The 23,077-nt window shown below is 40.9% G+C and overlaps 1 protein-coding gene and 1 long non-coding RNA gene across 6 annotated transcripts in view; one reads left to right on the forward strand and one right to left on the reverse strand.

Annotated features, from left to right (window-relative positions):
• LOC142063510 (heparan sulfate glucosamine 3-O-sulfotransferase 1-like) overlaps positions 1–22,345 on the forward strand; it is a 68,816-nt gene extending 46,471 nt beyond the window's left edge. For all 4 annotated transcript variants that reach the window (XM_075107320.1, XM_075107319.1, XM_075107321.1 and 1 more), the window contains one exon: positions 20,739–22,345. In XM_075107320.1, coding sequence (XP_074963421.1) covers positions 20,858–21,787 — 930 coding nt within the window. In that variant the 5' untranslated portion in view covers positions 20,739–20,857 and the 3' untranslated portion in view covers positions 21,788–22,345. The remainder of the gene's footprint in view (positions 1–20,738) is intronic.
• On the reverse strand, positions 297–10,406 carry LOC142063513 (uncharacterized). 2 transcript variants are annotated; one of them, XR_012662797.1, is made up of 4 exons: positions 10,332–10,406; positions 10,091–10,190; positions 2,620–2,709; positions 297–407 (listed from the first exon to the last, which is right to left on the reverse strand). It is a non-coding gene; the product is annotated as an uncharacterized LOC142063513 (long non-coding RNA). The 2 variants fall into 2 exon arrangements; XR_012662796.1 differs by lacking the exon at positions 297–407 and having other exon boundaries at positions 2,234–2,709.
• Positions 22,346–23,077: the final 732 nt, after the last annotated feature.

Below are 23,077 nucleotides of genomic sequence, written 5' to 3' on the forward strand. Positions count from 1 at the left end.
CTTCCCACCAGCACTCCCAGGTCCTTCTCAGCAGAGACGCTTTCCAGTACTTCAGCCCCCAGCCTGTACCGGTGCCTGGGGTTGTTCCTCCCCAGGGGCAGGACCTTGCACTTGCTCTTGTTGAATTTCATGGGGTTCCCCTGGGCCCAGCTCTCTAGCCTGACCAGCTCTCGCTGGATGGCAGCAGGGCCTTCTGGTGTGTCAGCCACTTCTCCCAGCTTGGTGTCATCAGCGAACTTGCTGAGGTTACACTCTGTCCCATCATCCAGGTCATTGATGAATATATTGAACAGGACTGGACTGAGCACAGACCCCTGGGGATCACCGGTAGTGACAGGCCTCCATCCAGACTCTGCCCCATTGATTACAACCCTCTGAGTTCTGTTGTTGAGCCATTTGTAAAATCACTGAAAGATGAAAAACATGAATCTGAAGAGCACAAGGTGAGGAAGAGAGGGGACTATTTAAAAACTTTCATAACCTTCATAATTTTGCTACAAGTAGATGTTTCTATGACTGACTTCTATGGGACTAAAATTAGACCAGTGTAAATGCTTCTGAAAAATTTCACCCTTAAGGCTTGTCTACAAGGGGAAATTACCATAAGAAAGCTGAGGTGAAAATTTTAAAACACATTAGCTGCTGAGCTCTAATTCCCCATGTGAATAATCTCAGAGTCTGAGGAGGTTGCTCTACTTGGAAAGCATGTAATGTAATCAACTGTAAATTCAAATTCCATCTCACTTTGTTACAGCATCACTGTGCAAGGTATGTTTGCTCTAGTCCCATACAGGAAAACGTGGAAATTGAACAGATTCGTTCAGTCTCCACTCCAATCACAACCACACCACCATTGTAGCACTTCTGCCTTCCTACATACCTGCACTATAGTAGAATCTAAATTTTCCTAAGGTTTGGTGTGTTGTAACAAATCTAAGGTCTTCTGTGCTTGAACAGCTGTTCATGTTTCCAGTGCATACACATTTATCTGTTTGCAATAAACTTTTATAATCTACATTTATCAGCATGAACTGCATTGCTCATGAACCCAAGTAATTTAAATTCTTGTATCTGACTACATTATTTTCTATTACTGCCTGTTCTTTATTCCTCTGTGTGCTATATATGTGTGCGTGTATTTGCACAAACATAGAACCTAACTCTGGTCGTTAAAATGATTAATAACATGGTTTTGCCTGCAGATGCTTAATTTTTTGCTTTTTGTAACTTGCATTGCTTTCTTCACTCCTTTACTCCTTCACTACCAGCTTTGTGGTGCTTTCAGTAGACATTGGTTACATGTTATAATTTAAAATACTTCACATCCAATTTCTCTTGCATACTTAAGAACACTGCAGATCTATAATGTTTTATGAAATAGATTGGACTTCATGATTTATTTCTCCAGCTACTTTCAAATTTGACTGAAATTTTGTTTCTGAAACATTCTCAGACTGTGAATGACAGTTATATCAGTCATTTTTTTTTAAATGTCAAGAGAAATAGCTTCATTTTATGAATGTTTTTGATGTGCTGCTCTCTAATTTCATAACTAATTTTGGTAAGCTCCATAGTATAGGAATTGAGACTCTTTCACATTCAATAATGGAACCTCTTATTTCTCACACACTGACACTTCCATGTTTGATTGTAACATCTTGCTTGTCATCTCAAAAATTTGCTCTGAACTGTTTGTTATCTATAAACTCAGAGTTAGTGGCTTTTTATTTTGACTATAGTTCCTGTTAAGGCATCAGTAGGTGTGACAGATTTCCAAGTACATCCATGTCAGGCTTTCCCCCCTGGACAGAAAGGTTCTGGAAGAAATTTAACCTGCTCTTAATATTAATGTCCTTTTAGCTTGAAATGTACTTAAATTGATAGATGCCATAAGGAATAAGTGGGACATGAGTGTGAAAATATTTTAGCCAAGAAATGTCAAACTACAGATCTGAGATGAAAATTCAGCATTAAAAATGTAAAATAATGTATACAATTTATAGTTTCTAGAAGAAATACTGTCCTCCTTGAGAGGAAAAGCTATCACCATTGCTTTAAAACTGAGCTGGCATCAGTAACCGGTAGCTTACACTGCTTACTTGTATTACCTTTTTTAGCATGCTAAAACCAGAAATAACTATTCCATATTTTATAGGTACAAATTAAATTTTACATCCAGATTTATTTTCCCCTGTGGGCACATATTTAAGGTAAGAGGACTGAACATTCATAATCAGAATGCAATAAAAAACTCCTTTATTGCCACAAAATTAAACATGATGTTGCTTTAAATAAAAGCATACATTTTTCACGAGCTGGACTGGGAGGAAATAGTATTATGACTATGCTTGGCAAACCACCTTATGTATCAGTGACCAATCAGTGAGATAATAAAAACTGAGAGCAGGAGGAGAGATAGGTTGTGATAAATAATTCTGGGATTTCAGCAGAGATCCTGTTTCCCTAACTAAATTTCATGTTAAGCTTTCCGAATTACTGCATGTTGTGAGGTTCTGTTTTAAATTTAGAGTTCTTCTGAAACAGTGCAAGGTTTGGACAGATGTCATCAGCTGCAAATAGGTAGTCTGCAAATGATTGCCAGAGAGTCGTTACACATACTTGAGCACGTTTCTTCCATCTTGCTGAGTTGGAAAAGAGTTGCATCAGTGTCTGGGAGCAAGGTGACCTTCAGTGGAGTTCTCGGCCATCCTAGAGATAGAAAAGCTTCAGATGCTCAACGTCTTTAAAGATTACACCACCACTTATGTAGGGAATTAAGATTCTCTAGCCTTACATTCAGCACTATCCAACTCCATTTTATTAATGTACTGTTCGCTGTGAGTAATGGCAGCGGGATGTCTTTCTTATTTTATGTACACTTAGGCAGTCTGATTTTAAAGAGTGGGTTTGGTGCTTCAGTTTGTTTTTTCTATGAATCCTGCTGGATTTGCAAATTAACTGGTATTCAGGTGTTGACATTTGTTCTTCAAAAGGCTTAAAGTAACTGCTAAGCTACTGATGAAGGATGCGACAGAAAATCTGCTGAAAATACTTCTGTTAATACTCCAGAAAAACTCAGAATTCATTGAAAATGGAAAAATAATGTACTCAGAAGTAATATGTACAGTGAGAGAACTAATTATTTTAAAACTCCACCATGCATAGGGGCTGCTGAGCATGCTTATGGGGCAAGAAAAACAAGGATCAGGGTGCACAAGATGCATATTTTATGTCTAAAACCATCACATACAAACACCTAGATCCTTGCTTTACATAACAGGGCTTTAGCGGTAATGGAGAACAGGTAAAAGAGAAATGAGGACTGATCCTCAACTTTCCTTTTTTAAATTTCCTGACAAAAAATTAAATGGACTCGACCGGTGTTGTGGTTTAGCGGCAGCTCAGCCCCACACAGTCGCTCGCTCACTCCTCCACCGGTAGATGGGGGAGAGAATCAGAAGGGTAATGCTCGTGGGTTGGGATAAGAACAGTTTAATAATTAAAATTAAAAGAAACAACAGTAGAAATGCAATGTAAAGGAGAACAACGAGAGGCGCAAAGCCCCGGGGGAGGGGGGAAGGGAGGGGAGAGGGGGAACGAACCGCCGAAACAAACCGCACGCGCCGCAGCCGCTCGCCGCCCGCCGACCCGACGCCGCGCCGCCTCCGCGCTGCCACTGCCCCCCCTCAATATATTGGTCATGGTGTCACATGGTATGGAATGAACCTGCCATTGGCCAGTCGGGGTCAGCCGCCCCCACCATGGCCCTGCCCCTCCCAGCCCCCCCTGCCACGCCACGCGGCAGAGCGCGGGAAGCTGGAAAGGTAGCCGACCCCCACAGTGAGGGGAATTAACCCCTTCTCAGCCAAAACCAGCACATTCTCCACCCCTTATTCCATACCATTTACACCATGCCCAGGTCCCATATGATGCAATACAACCGTACCAACCACCACCCCTCCCCTTCCCATCCTTTAACATAATACACAGACATCATTCCCTTAGTTCATGGACCTTCCCTGTAAAATGCCCATTAAAATGTCCATTGAGTTCACTCAGTCCATGACTCTGGGCTCCATCTGTTGTATCAGTCTTTCCGGGTGGGAGAGATGGTGTGTGGCGTTGGGTTGCTGCATACCGAGTCAGTCATCGTTCCATCATTGCTGCACGGCTTGTTTCATAGTTGATCTTCCATGGGTTGGGAGGCTCGTACTCTGATATCATTGATACAACACAGAGGTGACACACAGTATTATATAGCAGTTCACATTGTGCCATTCAGTTCATTGACTGTTTTCACCCAAAATCAAATCCCCTTGAGGCACACATCGGATTTCTCCATCCTCCCGCATCACCCACCAAGTGCACCCAGGTCCTCGAGCAAAAGCAATCCCACGAATGGGTTTGCCTTTGCCAGAGGCAGGAAGAACCCAGACTGTTTTGCCCAGCATACTTTTTGTGTGCACTACAGGGACTCTATCCCCTTCCACAGTATGTAGGATTTCTGACTGGGCAGGGCCAGCTCGGTTGGCAGATCCCCTCGTGTTGACTAACCACGTGGCTTTTGCTAAATGTGTATCCCAGTGCTTGAATGTTCCACCCCCCATTGCTCTCAGCGTAGGTTTTAACAGTCCATTGTACCTTTCAGTTTTCCCAGAGGCTGGTGCGTGATAGGGGATGTGATACACCCACTCAATGCCGTGCTCTTTGGCCCAGGTGTCTATGAGGCTATTTCAGAAATGAGTCCCGTTGTCTGACTCAATTCTCTCTGGGGTGCCATGTCGCCACAGGACTTGTTTCTCAAGACCCAGGATAGTGTTCCGGGCAGTGGCGTGGGGGACAGGATATGTTTCCAGCCAGTCGTTGTTTCTACCATTGTAAGCACATGGCGCTTGCCTTGGCGGGTCTGTGAGAGTGTGATATAGTCAATTTGCCAGGCCTCCCCATATTTATATTTCAGCCATCGTCCCCCATACCACAGAGGCTTTACCCGCTTCGCTTGCTTGATTGCAGCGCATGTGTCACATTCGTGGATAACCTGTGCAATAACATCCATGGTCAAGTCCACCCCTCGATCACGAGCCCACCTGTATGTTGCACCTCTCCCTTGATGGCCTGAGGTGTCATGGGCCCACCGAGCTAGAAATAGTTCGCCCTTATGCTGCCAGTCCAGATCCACCTCAGCCACTTCAATCTTGGCAGCCTGATCTACCTGCTGGTTGTTTCGATGTTCTTCAGTGGCCCGACTCTTGGGGACGTGAGCATCCACATGCTGTACCTTTATAACCAGTTTCTCTACCCGGGCAGCAATATCTTGCCACAGTGCGGCAGCCCAGATGGGTTTGCCTCTGCGCTGCCAGTTGCTTTGCTTCCACTGCTGCAGCCAGCCCCACAAGGCATTTGCCACCATCCAGGAGTCAGTATAGAGATAGAGCACTGGCCACTTTTCCCGTTCAGCGATGTCTAAGGCCAGCTGGATGGCCTTTACCTCTGCAAACTGGCTCGATTCACCTTCTCCTTCAGCAGTTTCTGCTACTTGTCGTGTAGGACTCCATACAGCAGCCTTCCATCTCCGGTGCTTTCCCACAAGGCGACAGGACCCATCAGTGAGCAGGGCGTATTGCTTCTCATTTTCTGGCAGTTTGTTATACAGTGGGGCCTCTTCAGCACGTGTCACCTCCTCCTCTGGTGATAATCCAAAGTCTTTGCCTTCTGGCCAGTCCATAATCACTTCCAAGATTCCTGGGCGACTGGGGTTTCCTACTCGAGCCCGCTGGGTGATCAGTGCAACCCATTTACTCCACGTAGCATCAGTTGCATGGTGTGTAGAGGGGATGTTTCCTTTGAACATCCAGCCCAGCACTGGCAGTCGGGGTGCCAGGAGCAACTGTGCTTCAGTACCAACCACTTCTGAAGCAGCTCGAACCCCTTCATATGCTGCCAATATCTCTTTTTCAGTTGGAGTATAGCGGGCTTCAGACCCTCTGTATCCCTGACTCCAAAACCCTAGGGGTCGACCCCGGGTCTCCCCAGGTGCTTTCTGCCAGAGGCTCCAGGTAGGGCCATTCTCCCCGGCTGCAGTGTAGAGCACATTTTTTACATCTTGTCCTGCCCGGACTGGCCCAAGAGCTACTGCATGGACTATTTCTCGTTTAATCTGTTCAAAGGCTTGTCGTTGCTCAGGGCCCCATTTGAAATCATTCTTTTTCCGGGTCACTTGATAGAGAGGGCTCACGATCAGACTGTAATTTGGAATATGCATTCTCCAAAAACCCACAACGCCCAAGAAAGCTTGTGTTTCCTTTTTGCTAGTTGGTGGAGACATGGCTGCTATTTTGTTGATCACATCCATTGGAATCTGACGACGACCATCTTGCCATTTGATTCCTAACAACTGGATTTCTCATGCAGGTCCCTTCACCTTACTTTGTTTTATGGCAAAACCAGCCTTCAGAAGGATTTGGACTATTTTCTCACCTTTCTCAAAAACTTCTTCCTCTGTGTTGCCCCACACAATGATGTCATCAATGTATTGAAGGTGTTCTGGAGCTTCTCCCTGTTCCAGTACAGTCTGAATCAGTCCATGGCAAATGGTAGGACTGTGTTTCCACCCCTGGGGCAGTCGATTCCAGGTGTACTGGACGCCCCTCCATGTGAAAGCAAACTGTGGCCTGCACTCTGCTGCCAGAGGGATGGAGAAGAATGCATTAGCAATATCAATTGTGGCATACCACTTGGCCGCCTTTGACTCCAGTTCGTATTGAAGTTCTAGCATGTCTGGCACAGCAGCACTCAACGGTGGAGTGACTTCATTCAGGCCACGATAGTCTACTGTTAGTCTCCACTCTCCATTAGACTTCCGGACTGGCCATATGGGACTGTTAAAGGGTGAGTGGGTCTTACTGATGACTCCTTGGCTCCTCAGTTGGTGAATGAGTTTATGGATGGGGATCAGAGAGTCTCTGTTGGTGCGATATTGCCGCCGGTGCACTGTTGTGGTGGCGATTGGCACCTGTTGTTCTTTGACCTTCAGCAACCCCACCACAGAAGGGTCCTTTGAGAGACCGGGCAAGGTAGACAGCTGTTCAGTTTCCTCCGTCTCCAAGGCAGCTACACCAAAAGCCCACTTGTAACCTTTTGGGTCCTTGAAATACCCTCTCCTGAGGTAGTCTATGCCAAGGATGCACGGAGCCTCTGGGCCAGTCACAATGGGGTGCTTCTGCCACTCATTGCCAGTTAGGCTCACTTCGGCCTCCAATACAGTTAGCTCTTGAGATCCCCCTGTCACTCCAGCAATGCTGATGGGTTCTGCCCCTATATAGTTTGATGGCATTAAGGTGCACTGTGCGCCGGTGTCCACTAAAGCTATATACTCCTGTGGGTCGGACGTGCCAGGCCATCGGATCCACACAGTCCAGTAAGCCCGGTTATCCCTTTCCTCCACCCGGCTGGAGGCAGGGCCCCTCTAGTCCTGATCATGGCAGTCACAACTCACTTCCTGTAAATGTGAATCAGGAGTCCCTCTATTACACTTAGAAATAAAATCTGCGCTTCTACTCCTCTGTCTGGGGACTTGCTCGCTGGAAACTGGAGCAGCAGCTTTCCTGGAAGAGCCTCCCTGAGTGACTGTTCTTCCTTGCAGTTCATGTACTCGTGCCTGTAGGGTCGAAGTAGGCTTGGCATCCCACCTCATCATGTCCTCTCCGTGGTCACGCAGGTAGAACCATAGGGTGGCCCGTGGTGTGTATCCCCTTCTTTGAGCCAAAGGACGCTTATTCCTAACAGCTGAGACACTGCTCTGTCGAGGTGGGGAGCAGGACAGATCTTCTTTGAGTTGCTGGACCTCTTGGGATAGTTTCTCCACAGCAGAGACAAGCGAGGAAGAGATATTTGTGTCGTAATCCCGGAGTCTATCACCTCTGCCACCGTTGGTGTCTCGTCATCTTTCCAGGACATCACTGCCAATGAGTTTGCATGCGAAGATGGTGCGCTCCGTACAAACTTCCGCCACATGGGTCATGTGCACTCAGCTTCATCTGGATCTTTGGATGACCGTTGATCATCCAGGTCACCATAAATCACCTCAAACACAGCTAATTCCCTTAGATACTGGATGCCTTTCTCCATAGTTGTCCATTTTCCTGGACGATATGTAACATCTTCTTTAAAGGGATACCTTTCCTTCACTCCAGACAGGAGTCGCCTCCAGAGGCTGAGGGCTTGTGGTTTTTTTTCCAATTGCTTTGTCAATGCCCCCTTCCCCAGAAAGGGATCCCAATTGTTTGGCTTCTTTTCCCTCTAGTTCCAGGCTACTGGCCCCATTATCCCAGCATCGGAGCAGCCAGGTGACAATGTGCTCACCTGAACGACGGCTATAATCTTTCGCATATCTCGCAACTCGCTTAAGGACAGGGATCGGGTGGTCTCTATTTCATTTATTACTTCTCCCTCCTCTCCCCGCGATGGCCCTGGTTCTTCATCATCCCGTTCTAAACGAGTTGATGTCCGCTTCCAATATTTCGTCTTGTGTATGGGGGCAACTGATACTGGTACGGGTTTATTTTCTGAGTCAGCTCCGGTACTTGTTGTGGGGGTTTGAGTGGCTGCAGTGCCTGTTGTCAGGGCTGGATTGTCTACAGTGCCAGTCACTTTGCATTTCAATCCAGAGACATTCTCTTCCCCCTGGGGGCACTGAATACTGTTGAGCAGGGCTCGGTATGCATGGGCCAGGCCCCAGCACGTTGCAGTTATCTGTGTCTCTCTGGAGTTCCCAGCGTAACATACTTTCTCCAAATATTCTACTAGTTTTTTAGGATTCTGCACTTGTTCGGGGGGGAAACTCCAAAACACTGGGGCTGCCCACTGCCCTAGGTATTTGCCCATGCTATCCCACATGCCCTGCCACTCGTAACTATCAAGCCTCGGGGCAGATTTCTGGTTGATATTCTTAAGTTGCTTAGTCAAAACCAAAACAACATGCCCAAAAACTAACAATAAGTGCACCTTAACCACCCAAGGATGTTCAAGATACAAAAACGTTGTTGTAACAAAGGCACAGACATCATAGAACAAAGTTGCAAAGGTACTATTCTGTATTTCCTCCATATAAAATCTCTCAGAGGAGGAGGTATAATTGCTAATTGCCTCAACAAGGTGGTATCCGAAGTACAGTAACGGTTTCAGCAAAAACCCCAAATACCAGATGAAGCTGAAAACGAGTGTTTGTATAACAAATCTTGTAGGCAAAACATTACTAATCACAGCAGAACACAGCAGACTCAAACAACCAACACCGATTTTTAACACCAACTGCAAAAAGGACAACATGGTGCTGGGACCAGCAGCTGTTGTTATCTCCAACCCTTGAGCCCCACGTTGGGCGCCAAAAAGACTGTCGTGGTTTAGCGGCAGCTCAGCCCCACACAGCCGCTCGCTCACTCCCCCACCGGTAGATGGAGAGAATCAGAAGGGTAACGCTCATGGGTTGGGATAAGAACAGTTTAATAATTAAAATTAAAAGAAACAACAGTAGAAATGCAATGTAAAGGAGAACAACGAGAGGCGCAAAGCCCCGGGGGAGGGGGGAAGGGAGGGGAGAGGGGGAACGAACCGCCGAAACAAACCGCACGCGCCGCAGCCGCTCGCCGCCCGCCGACCCGACGCCGCGCCGCCCCCGCGCTGCCACTGCCCCCCCTCAATATACTGGTCATGGTGTCACATGGTATGGAATGAACCTGCCATTGGCCAGTCGGGGTCAGCCGCCCCCACCATGGCCCCGCCCCTCCCAGCCCCCCCGCCACGCGGCAGAGCGCGGGAAGCTGGAAAGGTAGCCGACCCCCACAGTGAGGAGAATTAACCCCTTCTCAGCCAAAACCAGCACAACCGGTATGGAATGTGTGGGTTGTAAGCTATATAGTAAGAAAAAAAATTTAAGTGTGGCTAGACAATGGCAATGATAGATCACAAAACTGATCACCCACAGAAAGGTCTTCGCCCACTCTGGAACTGAAATAACAAAATTTTGTGCTTTTTTCTCCTTTATTGGGAAGACAAGGAGACTGAGAGGGAGAATACAAGGTAATGGAAGTACCTGTTGCCTTTATGCCATGTTAAAGTATTGATCCTTGGGGAAATGTCCAGTTGTGGCAGTATAAGACCATTCTGCTGTCATACCGTAGCTTTTTGAGTAACTGAAAACAGAGGGTTTACAATGAATTAAAGTACACGTGATGTACAGCCTACCCACTGGTAAGAGAATTACTTGAACATTCTAATGCTTTATTGCTCTAAAATGCAGTTAATTATGAAAATATATCAGACCCTCTTCCTACCTCTGCCTCTTTCTCCTCTGTTACAGGGGTTTCTAGCACCTTGCCAACTACCGGAATACTGATAACACGATTCAGACCTAAGGAGAAAAATATTAAAAGGTCATTATAAGATACCTAGGTGCAACAGATGTTTTCCAAATTGATAGGTCAATTTCAAGTAAGAAAAGTACTAATTGTAAATTTTATCATCATAGCCAGCAAACACAATATTTGAATTTGGGAAGGAATCTTACTAGTCAGTCTCTGACCACATGTATTGTGACCTAGTCAGAGTTTCTAGTGTGACAAACCCTTACCATTTGTCACACGTGTCACAAATTTGAAGTCTTAAAATCCAGATCCTGAATGTATATGGTGGCTCCTAAATACGATTTTACCTTAAATACCTAGGTGAAAATTGACAGAGAGCACTTAAAGGCTCCAAAGAATTGCTGTAGGCACTCTCAGCCATCAAAGAGCCTTTCTGAGAGGTTGTAACTGATTTGAAGTGAAGCAGCATTAAATGAATAGTGCAGACAGCTTATCTGGGTGCAAAGTAGCACTGTGCTATGGAAAAGCAGTGATGCTGTATGGCGGGTAACATGTTCTGCTTGAATTAACCATGCTATTTGATGCAGTGGTACTGCAGGTATTTTACTCCTGGCTTTTCAGGTTTAGAGCACAACCACAGAGAGTGGTTTTTCTGGGGAGACCATAAGCTTGTAGATGCAGAGATTCTTTTTGCACAGGGAAGTTGTCATAATAACTGGCTGGACTGGGGAAAAGAGGAGAAGGAGCTGCTTCATTTTCCAATGAAGTTTAATACTTTGGCTTTGGTTGGACTACTGACATGTCTACAGGTTCAGGCTGTACAGCAAAATTTTTGAAAGATTGGGACTGCAGAAAAGCTTTTCTAAGTTCTGTCTTTCCTAACTAAGAAGTGCAAAAGGCCATCGGATAGGACCCCTACTAAATCTCGGAAATCCTGGAGATAAGCATAAGAAGTGTTTGATATTACCTATCCGCTCTCAGACTTTTCAGAGCGGTGAATATTCTTTTACTGTATTATATTACTTCAGCAGTGGGAGCAGGTCTGGTAAGGAGCAAAGCATCTGATTTCTACTTTTTCTATGATACCCAGAAAATAAGCTGTCTTTTACTTACTCTGTGTCTTCAGACTGTCATTTTTGCCTCTCTGTTTTAGCCTGAGGAGCAGTGCCAAAGTGGCGCGAATTTGGCACACTGGGCTGTTTTCTGTGTTGTACTCTGGTTATTAGGCATTTTCAAATGTTTCCTCAGTTGCTTCCATTCCCCTGTCTCTTCAGCTGCCTGCTGGGTTGAACGTGCATGTAACTCGACAAAGGATATGTGTTGAAGGCATTAATTGAGTTTTTATTCAAGAAGAGTATATTTGGTTCTTTTCTAATGTGTTTACCTGTTCTATATTATGGTCTTGTATTTATCTTCTTTGTTAGCAAGGATTTGCTCACCAGCATAAGACAGGTTTGCCTTTTTACTACTTTCTGTATTAATCAGTTTTAAGAACTGCTAGACAGTTGCTCGCTGTGGTCTCTGACTTCAAGCTCTGCATGTTTATTTACTTCAAGGAAAGGTAGACTATGAGGCTTTTTTTTATAATTTTGGATTCTGTGATGCCCAATGTGTCTCAGCATGACTAAACTGAGTGTGGACTGGGTACGTTTCTTAGTTTTGCAAATCCTGTTATTTCATCAAACATTCATACTCACTCAGACTCTTTTGTCTCTGATCCTTATCTTGATCCTGTCTCTTACCAGGGCCTATGCCAGTACCCAAAATTTCAAAATTAGATTTTCAGCCTTAAATCAATCGTCTAGATGACTTTGCAGCTTCTTTATATTCCCACACATCCTGTTTTATAGTCACTCTTTAAAAAAAAAATATTACTCCTGAGCTGTTTTTTATTTTTCTCTGCAGTATTTTTCACAATCTTGACTTAACTAAAAACTATTAAAGATATCAAGTACTTAAGAAGTAGCTGTAGTCATAAAAATAAATATGTCCTTTGGTTGCATGCAATAACGCAGTACTATTAAACTTTGTTCAGTCATCCTTTACAAGGCCAGATCATTTCAACTGTGCTGGGCCTTTCAGCTGCTTTGTTTTATTGTGGGTGAATTCTCAGCTCACTTCATGCCTGTACTTTTCAGTATATTCCTGAGCCAAGAAGTTGGCTCCTTCTCTGACACTAAGTCAGAATTTGACATTAGAAGGCCTCCAATCTGCTGGTTGTTGGATAGTAGGACTTACTACCAAGGGAAGGATTAGTTTATTTCATGGTTATATAATGGGGGTATACAGCAATTCTTATCAGTCAGAATCGTATAACAACTTCCCAGAGACTGATGCCAGGGCTCTGGAAAAGTTCTCCAAAAAGATAATATAAACAGAGGGTAAGATACTGAGCTTGGCTCAGCAGACTTGGCTGAAGTGCTTAAATGTGGGAGCGCATGCAAGCTGGGGACAAAGGAGCCTCCTTGCCTGCAAGACTTCTGTTTCATGGCTTCTCTCCTTGGCCAGCTCCTCGCATATGTCACTCCTGGCTGTCCTAGGTAGCTGCCCACGCATCTGCCAATGTCTGATGCGCTCTGCCTGGAGTGCTCTCACCCTGCATTGGGCCAGTGCTGAAAAGTTCTGCCCAAAAAAACTCGCCTGTGAGCCAAAGTCTTCTCTTTTTGGAGTCCTTGAAGTTGTAATGTTTTAGAATCCCCACCAGTGTAGATCAGTAGGTGTTTATGGTTTTGGGCTGTATTTTTTTTAGATGCCAGGAAGCTGTGCCCTTTACAAGAGAGCATAACAGGCTCTAGGGTCACCTGTTTGACATAGATGGCCTGTAGGAATTTGCTGTTTTGTACGACAGAGACCTAACCCGTCCTTGGCCCTATCAAATGCTTCTGTCGCCATCTCTGACCCTCTGAGGAATCTTTGCCTTTGAAGGACAGGTGTCTCATAAATCCTCTGCAGCAAATTGCCATTTTAATTCCTAAACATCAGTGAGTATTAAGGTGTTCTTTGTGACAACGAATGTGGGCAAATGAGTAATATGCAATTAATTATACCAGAGGTAGAGAGGTTGAAGTTTTACCTTAGTAAGACCTGTAGAAATAAACACAAAAGCTAGTTACCAGCCACGCAGTTACATCTTGCACCTTTATAATTACACAGTTACTGCTTGTTTGGCTGAAGACCTGGCATGGCATCTTTGTTACTTCAGTTTATATTAGTCCTGATGCATAATTAACAATTAGAGGTGTGAGTTTAATTCAACAAAACAATAATGCGATTCCATTTGAAATACACCAGTGTGATATGTAGAGTGATTAGACATACAAAATTAGCCTTGTCAACTGTATTAATCTGACCACTATCTATGCTTTACATCTTAACAGGAACAGAAATTTTTTTAAAGTCTATTTAGAGATATGCTTAGAATGTACCCAGCTTTATATGGCTTTATATTAAAGGCCTTCATATAATTGTAATTCAGTAACTTTTATGTGGATGGTTTGAGTATGATATTTTTCAAAGATACAATGAAATATAAATATGTAGGCTACAGCTGTAGAAGGTTTATTTAGCTCAGAAATATATTAGTGTATTTATACTGCATATATTACCGTATATAAGGTTCTGCTATATATTTGCAGTCATATTATCATCAGGCGGTTTTCTGTCTTGAGTTATCAGAAAAGGCAATTAGAAAATATAAAGCTAGCCTCAGGGAAGCAAACTTTTCAAAACTCCTATCTACTAATATCACCTGCCAATGATTTAATGTGTTTATAGTTTACGCTAACCTTTCTTAGCTTTCCTTTTTATCCCTTATAGTCTATGTACCTGGTAGAAGGGAAGCCTGCAGCCAACTACAGTTACTCTGCAGCTCCTACCTTTACTCACCAAATAGCTATTTTCTTTTTTATTCCTGTAAGGTAGTAACTGTTGGCTGTTATAAAACTGCAATCTCATTAGAAAAGGTTCATCCAAATACATTCACTGCTTATACTAGGACTTTAAAATGTTAATGTCTCTGTCTTTCTTTGGGATAACATATGTTTTTATATTGATGCTTAAAGAGACACCTTTAGGCTCTTTCATTTCCAGACGGCATTTTGGCACAGTCTTTGAGATCATGGTTTTTTAGGTAGCACCTCATTTAAGAATTCTTAGTGCACCTCCCTGGTAAAAATACATCCACGGTTTGAGTAAAATGAAAGTGAACGAAATTCCCAAGTGCACACGAGAATGTTAACATTCTTTTTCAGCAGTATGAGCTGCTGTGATGTTTGTTTGACTCTGGGATCTGAGGTCCTTTTTGTACTTTCTTAGTCTTCTGCTCTTTGTATAATCAGAGACCAGCACAGCTCAACTTGAAGCTCTGTTACAAAACTCCAATGTCATATTTTACTCACACTCAACCTTTTGTGCCTTCTCCAGTTTGCATCAGGCATTTTCCATGATTGAGGTGGGAGGTATTCTTCATGTCCAGTCTGTGTATCTTCATGGAAACTGACTAACCTCTCCTAACAGATTTTGCTAAAGCCCAGTCATGACATCATGGGAATATTATTTAGTTATTACACGTAATCTGACAATGGAGTATAGAGTAATGTGCAGCAGAACGGTTTCATGCCCTGTCTGAAGATAAAGGGTTGTCATGTGCTGGAGTAACTGTCCTTTCACACTTAGCCTTGAGTTTCATGGAATAGTTAATTTGGGGTTCTTCTGAATGAGATCTCACGGAAACTTTTAGGACACAGCTCTAAACATATTCAATTGCACCTATTTCCAATAGATCTTATTCTAACATAAACATAAAGTAATTGTACAGCTTATGTAAGGTCGACTCACAACTGTTTCTATGCAGGAAACTTTTTAAAAAATTTTAATATTTTTCACACTCAGAAATGTGCTGTCATTGTCTCCTGAGCTCAGTCTAGGCATATCTGACTTGTGTGGGTAGAAGCAGCTGAATTTTGTTCCCTTTCGCCTTATATTAAAAAGGATACTTTTTTATTCAACCATTGGACATGTGCCAAGTATTTTTAAATGGCCATTATTTCATAAATTATTCTATAAAGCAGAATTAAGGTATCATGGAGAGGACTTTTGATGGTTGCATTATTTCTAACATTTAATGCTTAGAATTAATAGAATTAGTCATTGCTTTATTGGATTTGAATAAATTGATATTGGATTGTATAAAGTAATGTGTCCCATATGCACTGGATTATTCATTTGCCAGTTTTTCAAAAATGTATAAGCCTTACTGAGAGCAGATTTGTGTTTATTATGCTATGTAACTAGCTCTACTTTTACCAAAGGAAAAAGAAAAAACCAGCCTAATTTCAGATATTTGAAAACTTTTACAATTGTATTAGTGGTGGTGTTATTTAGAATTATTTATTACATAAAGCCAGTCTGTATGTGGATACTTTACACTGCCATAACTGTAATCACAGTATGATTTTCTTTTTAAAAATTCCTGAAACAGTTCACTTCATATGACCTTTGGTTGTTAATACAGTTAGGCTGCTATAGCTTTTTTTTTTTTGTTGTCAGCATTAAACGTGTTCTTAATTACAGAGATACAATTGAGCTGTTACAAATTTATGTGCCAGTAAGCCTTAAAATGTTTGAATTGTACTCTTCTCAGTGGATGATCTCTGTGTTGGGATGAGTTGATATCTAACAACAATAAACAGGAAAAACAGTACACTTTTTAAAATCCAAATATATTTTTAAAAATCGAGACCAAAATTGGTGCTTTGTGATACTTGTTCTGATCACCTCCCCGTGTTGTAGTTTTCAGTAGTGAACAGGAGTATTTCTGCACAAGCACCTTGAAACAACAAAATCCTGGGTTCGTACTTTGTTTCAGTTGGGGTGGGGACGGATGCAAGTGGGAAGAAACTGCTGTATTCCACAAAATGCTTGAATCTTGGGCTGAAGTATTGAGGAATCTCTGCTGTTCAGTTCAGCATGTAACCCAAGTGTAAGTTACCATAAGAGATGTGAGTGGCTGCCATGAAATGGCACAAAGTTGGAATTGGAAGGGGAATTGGAAGCCCTGGGGTTTTTATTCTTGGTTGGACTATAAACCCGTTAAATGACCTTGAGCAGATGATAGTAGCCCTGATTTTCCAGAGCATTTGCACGCCTGAACTGGATCTATAGGCTGGTCAGTTGCAATTTCCTGTAAGGTCAGAATGGTGCCTTAGTAGGGTGCAGACAGTTCATTAACACAAAGTGCTGTGAAATTGTCCAATGAAAAGCATTACAGGCAGTGGAAAGTATTAGAAATTAATTAATATTATAACTTAGTAATAATAATACAGTTAGGTTTACCCTATGATGTTGTACTTTACCCTGAAGCAAGATAAATGATAAGCTGCTTAGAATTACAATAGAGAGCAGCAGTTAAGGTCTTTAGAATATTTCTGCAATATTAAAATGATTTTTCAGCCAGCATATTAGCTTCTTTAGTGCAGTCTAAGGTTTTAAAAACGTAAAGCTTACAAAAGTGCAAGGTATTATTTACTTAATTAGTCCTCTCTGCAGCATGAATTTCTTTCTGAACTTCATTTCTGCTTAATAAGTATTATATCTGTGATGTTCCTTATGTTACTAAGCAACACCACACTACCAAATAATAGGAAAAAACCCCATGTAATAAGGCACTATAATTCTGATTGTGTATCATGGGGTTAATTTCTTAGGAATACTCTGAGATTCAGAGAGTGCAGTGCAGCAACATAAAATATATTGTTTTCATTATAAAAAGCAGTTCATATCTTCTAAAAATGTGCATTTAATTGCATAAAGGCAGAAAAGCACCACAAAAATTATTCAAATAACATTCCAATTATATTTGATAAATCATCTTTAAAACCTTTACATTCATGTAGCAATTATAACGTAACCACAGGATCTAACATCTTAGAGCTTCATCAAAATCAATCAAGTATCTTAGGCTGAAGCTGGAATGTTATTCTGATGGAATTGCCCCCAAAGGCAATTTTGATCTATTTAGGCACCAGTTTTACAGCACATCCTGAATTCGATTATTTCTGGTAGTATTTCCTGGTTTTGTTCTAGCAATGACTCTAAGAAATTTCCACTATATAGAACAACTAATCAATTGCAAACTGGTTAAATGAACATAATTATTTTCAAAAAATGCTACTAATACTTTGGTCCATAGAAAATGCCAAATCTCTTTACTTACCTGCTTTCTAAGCAGTTTCTCTAGAGAGAACTGCTGATTTTAGATGATAAATTACACAGACTCTCACTCACATCACACATGAACCTGAAAATATCTTGGAAGTCCAATCTTTCCTTAGTTCTAAGTACAAATTTCTCATTCAGCTTCCAGATTTCTTTGAACAGCAGTATTTGCCACTGATTCTTAGGTGCATGAGACCTGATAGCTCTCAGTTAATCAGGGACAAAATAATAGTAATGTGTTGATTTTTTAAAAAATAAAATTTAAAATAAATTGATTTGAACATCTTTTCATCTATTACCAGATCTAGGAAGACCACACCTCTGTCTATACCACTGCAGAGTCCCTGGCCTCAAATCCTGTTATATCTTTTTTTACACTGGTTTTAGTGTATTTCAGAGAAATTCCTTCTTTCTTCTCTCCCCTCCCCCAAAAAACTCATTTTTGGTTAAGCTATTAACCTAGTCAGGCTCAAGAAGACTTCTTTTCAAAAACTCTAATCAGAAAGAAAATTATTTTTAATAAAGTTGCCTAAAATATCTCTCAAGAATCAGTTCATAAAACTGTTTCAAGATGGGACAGTTCCGGAATTTAAATTAGATAATGAACTATATGTCTCCGCCTTGGTATTTGCAAGGCATTTCTTGCCTGACAGACAGTCAGGCTGGTCTTGCCTTAGTTTCGAAATGCGTATAATCTGATGTAGAGAGGTATATACATATTATAATGTGCTGTGTGTATCAGCACAAGAAAGGTAAATTGAAAAAACTGTAAGGTGTTTACAAAACAATTCCTCAATCTTCCTGAAAGAATTTTAATTTAAAGATGAAGATGAATAGGAGGTAAATTAACACTGGGGGTTTGGAACAGGTTAAAAAAAAGATTAACTGCTCCCTTGCCCCCGCTCCCAAATCCCAGCCTACTGGCATCACAGGTCTGGAAAGCAGCCATACTGCTGTATATTCCTATTTCAGAGAAGAGGTGTTCTCAAAACCATGTTATGCGTAGCTCTATCCTTAGAATGGACTGGTTAGGAACCTTGTGAATCACCAAAAATTTGGCAGAGTCACTGCCTACAAACATGCTTAACATTTGAAGGCCGCTATTTCAGGAGTCATCGGGGGTGTGATCATGGCAGGTGTCATCCTGCCATTATAGCAGGGTGTATTTTGATTCCTCAGCAGTGCTAAATAGCATGCTTGCCGTTTCCCTTACTTGCCATCCAAAAGAGCAGTCATTCTGAAAAATGTAGCTACAAATGGTTTTGGTATAAACATACCTGTTCTTCCATCCTGAAATTGCCACAGAAATGCTTGCATGCCCTGTCTTTGAGAATTTTGAATAGAACTTCCGTGTGAAGTTCTTAGTAAAAAACCTGTGACCTTTACAATGAAACTTCCTTTAAGGTTTGTAAAGGAGAACAAGTTTTTCTCTGGTCTCTGATTACAAAGCAAATTTGTACTTGGACTTTTCCAATATTTACTAAGTGTTTGTTCACACACTTTACCTGGTTGAATCTGTGCTCTTTTTGAAGAAGCAGTTGCCCTTTAGGTCTTGCTTGGACATAACAGGGAATAACTCCATAACTCCATAACTCCACAGATTACTCTAAAGGTCATAGTTTATTTTTTAAATGGCATTTTTAGGGTTAATAATTGCTATCTATCTGTGAGTTCAGAGCTTGTTCAGGCTAATGAGTCACTCCCTAAATATCCAAGAAGCTAGAGTAGGTTTTAATAAGATTTAGAAAAATAGATTAATGAATCTGCTACATTGCCTAGACTGTTATTACCAAAAATGTTATGTTAAATGTTTAAGTCTGTAAAGTAAGCCTCAAAGTAAACAATTTTTAGAAAGAAATACCGAGTGCTCCTCAGAGCCATGACAAATGGGAATTGGCTGTGTTTTCTAAGGTCGTTTCTAAGAGGCGAAGTACTGTGACCAATATATTCAGACAAAGAAAGAGGCTAACTGACAGTGGAACTGAAGAAGGAGCTGAAGTTTTAGTATTTCTGAGACTACTTTAAAATATGAGCCATAGTTCAAACAGATTCCAACAACAGTTATTGTTTTTAAAATCACTGTATGAAGTAGCTTGTTTCCACACTTGACATTGAAAACAAAACAAGGTAAGGAAATAGGTCTATCCCAAAAATCTTGAAGTGTTTTAATTGCTCAGAAATGGGGTGAAGTCCAAGAATACACTCATTGAGGATTTGTCCTGTAAGATTTTTCAGACGTAGAAACAGGCAATCCAAACATAGTGGTTCCAGTGCAGGTGTTTTTCTGTGATAGTAAACCATTTTTTGTTTAAAAAACTGTAAAAAAAAAAAGTGAATTTTTTATCACTGCTATTGTGATGACAGATCTGTTAGTGATCTAACACTAACGATTTGAATTTGCCAAGATTTGCCCAACTCTTAAGTGACTGTGCTTCCGAGTACCTACATAGTTACAAAGAATCCACCCAGTCTCATTTAGATTTTCCGCGCTGATACATCTCAGACACTTCACTCGTGCTTTGCACACTATTAGTTTTCTGCTCTAAAGGGCTTAGATTCCAAAATTTTGCCTATATCTGTGTTTTGTTCTCTCTGTCTAAGCAAACAGAACTTTTTTCATATGATCCATAGCTCACTGGAAACCAAATGGATGCACCACCATCCAGTGCTATTATTTAGATTCAGATATACTATTCTAGCAGGGAATTTGGGGAAAGGCATTGACATTCAAAAATGCTTTGGAATTATTATGACTATCGTTTTGGGTATGGTATACATAGTGTATTATATATATAGCAAGAGAAGTATATGGTACTTCTATATATACTGTACACATACTTCTATATATACTATATATATACTATATATACTAGCAAGCAAATAACAGTCAGGAATTTAAAATCAGGTAAAAAATTCTAAAGTTTGCTTAAAGGAAATAAAAGCTGTTGAAGGGTTAGCATCCATCATTGGTCACCTATGATTAAGTTAAAAAACTGTATGGGGTATTTTTTTGTTCTTCTGAAATAAAGTCAGGGAAAACAAATATCTTCAGTATAAATCTTCTGTGGTGATCACAGATTAGATCTGTGAATTGCATTGAGAGTTGAATTTCCAACTAGGGAAGGGTTTAGAAACACTGATTTGTCTTGTTTTATTTTGTAGATGCTTCAGAAACTTGCTGTGTGTTTACCACGGGTTCTGCCAACCAACTCGAGAGGGGACTTACCTATTCTTTCATTAGCTGAGCATAACACTATCTTGAACTAACTATTCCTCTCCACATGGCCTTCCTACTACTGTCAGCTTATCTTCTGCTGACTCATGCTCAGGGTGCTCCTGTTGAGAATGGGGCACTGTTGGAAACACTGAAGTCGCAAGTAGGATTATTCAGCAATAAAAGTGAACACTATTCGGCACAGGTGAGACCTCCTGGCACAAGCCGACAAATACCTCAGACAATCATCATAGGAGTTCGTAAAGGAGGGACAAGAGCTTTGTTGGAAATGTTGGATATTCATCCTAATATTGTGGTAGCAGCTACAGAAGTCCACTTCTTTGACTGGGATGAAAATTATGTGAAAGGAATAGACTGGTATAGAAGTCTGATGCCATTTTCTTATGGAAATCAAATTACTATTGAGAAAACACCAGGCTATTTTACATCACCACAGGCTCCGGAAAGAATTCATGACATGAATAGCTCCATTAAACTGCTGCTCATTCTAAGAGATCCCACTGAGAGAGTTATATCTGACTATACCCAAGTATATTACAACCGAGTAGAAAGCCACAAGCCTGTTCAGCTTTTTGAAGATATTGTTATTAAGAACGGAGCACTTAATACCAAATACAAAGCTATTCAGAGAAGTCTATATGATGTTCATATGGAAAAGTGGCTGAAGCATTTCAGTTTGGATCAGATTCACATAGTGGATGGCAATACTTTAATCAAGGACCCTCTTCCTGAATTACAAAAAGTTGAAAGATTTCTAAATCTTCCTTCCCGAATTATGTCTTCTAATTTTTATTTTAACCAAACCAAGGGATTTTACTGCATTAGGAGTGATGGAAGAGAGAGATGTCTACATGAATCCAAAGGGCGCCCCCATCCGCTTGTTAACAACACTGTTTTAGAGCAACTGTATTCTTACTTCAGAGAGCACAATGCAAAATTTTACAGAATGGTTAATCATTCCTTTGACTGGCATTAATGCATTTGGAATCACTGTTTCTTAAAAAGGGCCTGAAAAAACTCTTTCAAACATATCTTTCTAAACTGTAGAGATTCGTATTGTGAGAACTTAATATACTGGTTATATGCTTCATTGGAGTAACACTTCTGTTCACTCATTTAAATGGTACCCTTTATGCTGGCAAAAATGAGTTCCACATATTTGTATGATTACTGTGAGTCATATTCTGATCTTCTTTCTCCCATCATGCAAATACATTAACTTCAGCAGACTTACTTCAGATATGTATCTATTACAAAGTTTGTGCTGTTTTGGAAAAATGACTGCTTCTAACAGTGTAAAACTGTAAATATTTGAAATGGTATTATTCTAACTGTTCTGTATTTTTTGTTGTTAGTACTTTTTTATATCACGCACAATGATAGTGTCGTTGATTTCTAGAATTTTTCGTACAATAAGCTAAATTATATGTTAAAACAGGGGCATACGTAGTGGCTCCAATAAATAATTCGTCCTCCGTTAATATGCCGAAGTTCTTAATCAATTAATAATAAAACAAATCTATTTCACCTATGATTTTGAACAGGTGAACTAGAACCTCTTTGTCTGTATATAATTAGTATTAAACCACACTCTTACTATCTTGGCTTTGGGGGGAAAAAAAAACCCAACAAACCTCCAAACAAAGAATATGAACTATTTGAAGAAGCTCTAAGTGAGAGTTCTGAATGTAAAGAAATTAAACAGACCTAGGCAACCTCAATTTACGCTGTTACTCATACACTAAAAAAAATTAATGCAAAAAAATTAATATCAACTGTACAAATATTTGATTATATGAATTATGTGACTTTGCTCTTGGATGGAAAAGCTTTTCATTTGTAATACCATATTAATCATGTTTGCATTCTGTGACTAGTTATTCCATTGCTCTCCTGGCTTTAATTTACATATCTCCATTGGCACACTGATGCTTATTTTTTTTAAAAAAAAAAATTTACTTGCTTGCCCTCCAAAGCAGGGAGTATTCTTATTTTGTCATTTCTCGTGGGATGTACTCAAAGTTAAAATAACATCTGGTTATACTGTATATCTCAGACACAGTGTTCAATATGCTAAGTACGCCATGCTCAGATTATATCTAAAAGCCACACCCATCTATACCCCTGCATTAAGAGTTTTTTAGTTTTTAATATTTTTTTTGTTTGACAGTATTGTGCTGGTCTGTTCTCCTTTTCATTTAAACATTTTATTATATGTCAATACCAAAGAAGAAAGTCAACTTGAAATGTTAAATATGGTGCCAGA

Source organism: Phalacrocorax aristotelis, chromosome 12 (assembly GCF_949628215.1).
Source record: "Phalacrocorax aristotelis chromosome 12, bGulAri2.1, whole genome shotgun sequence".
In the NCBI taxonomy this organism is placed as follows: domain Eukaryota; kingdom Metazoa; phylum Chordata; class Aves; order Suliformes; family Phalacrocoracidae; genus Phalacrocorax; species Phalacrocorax aristotelis.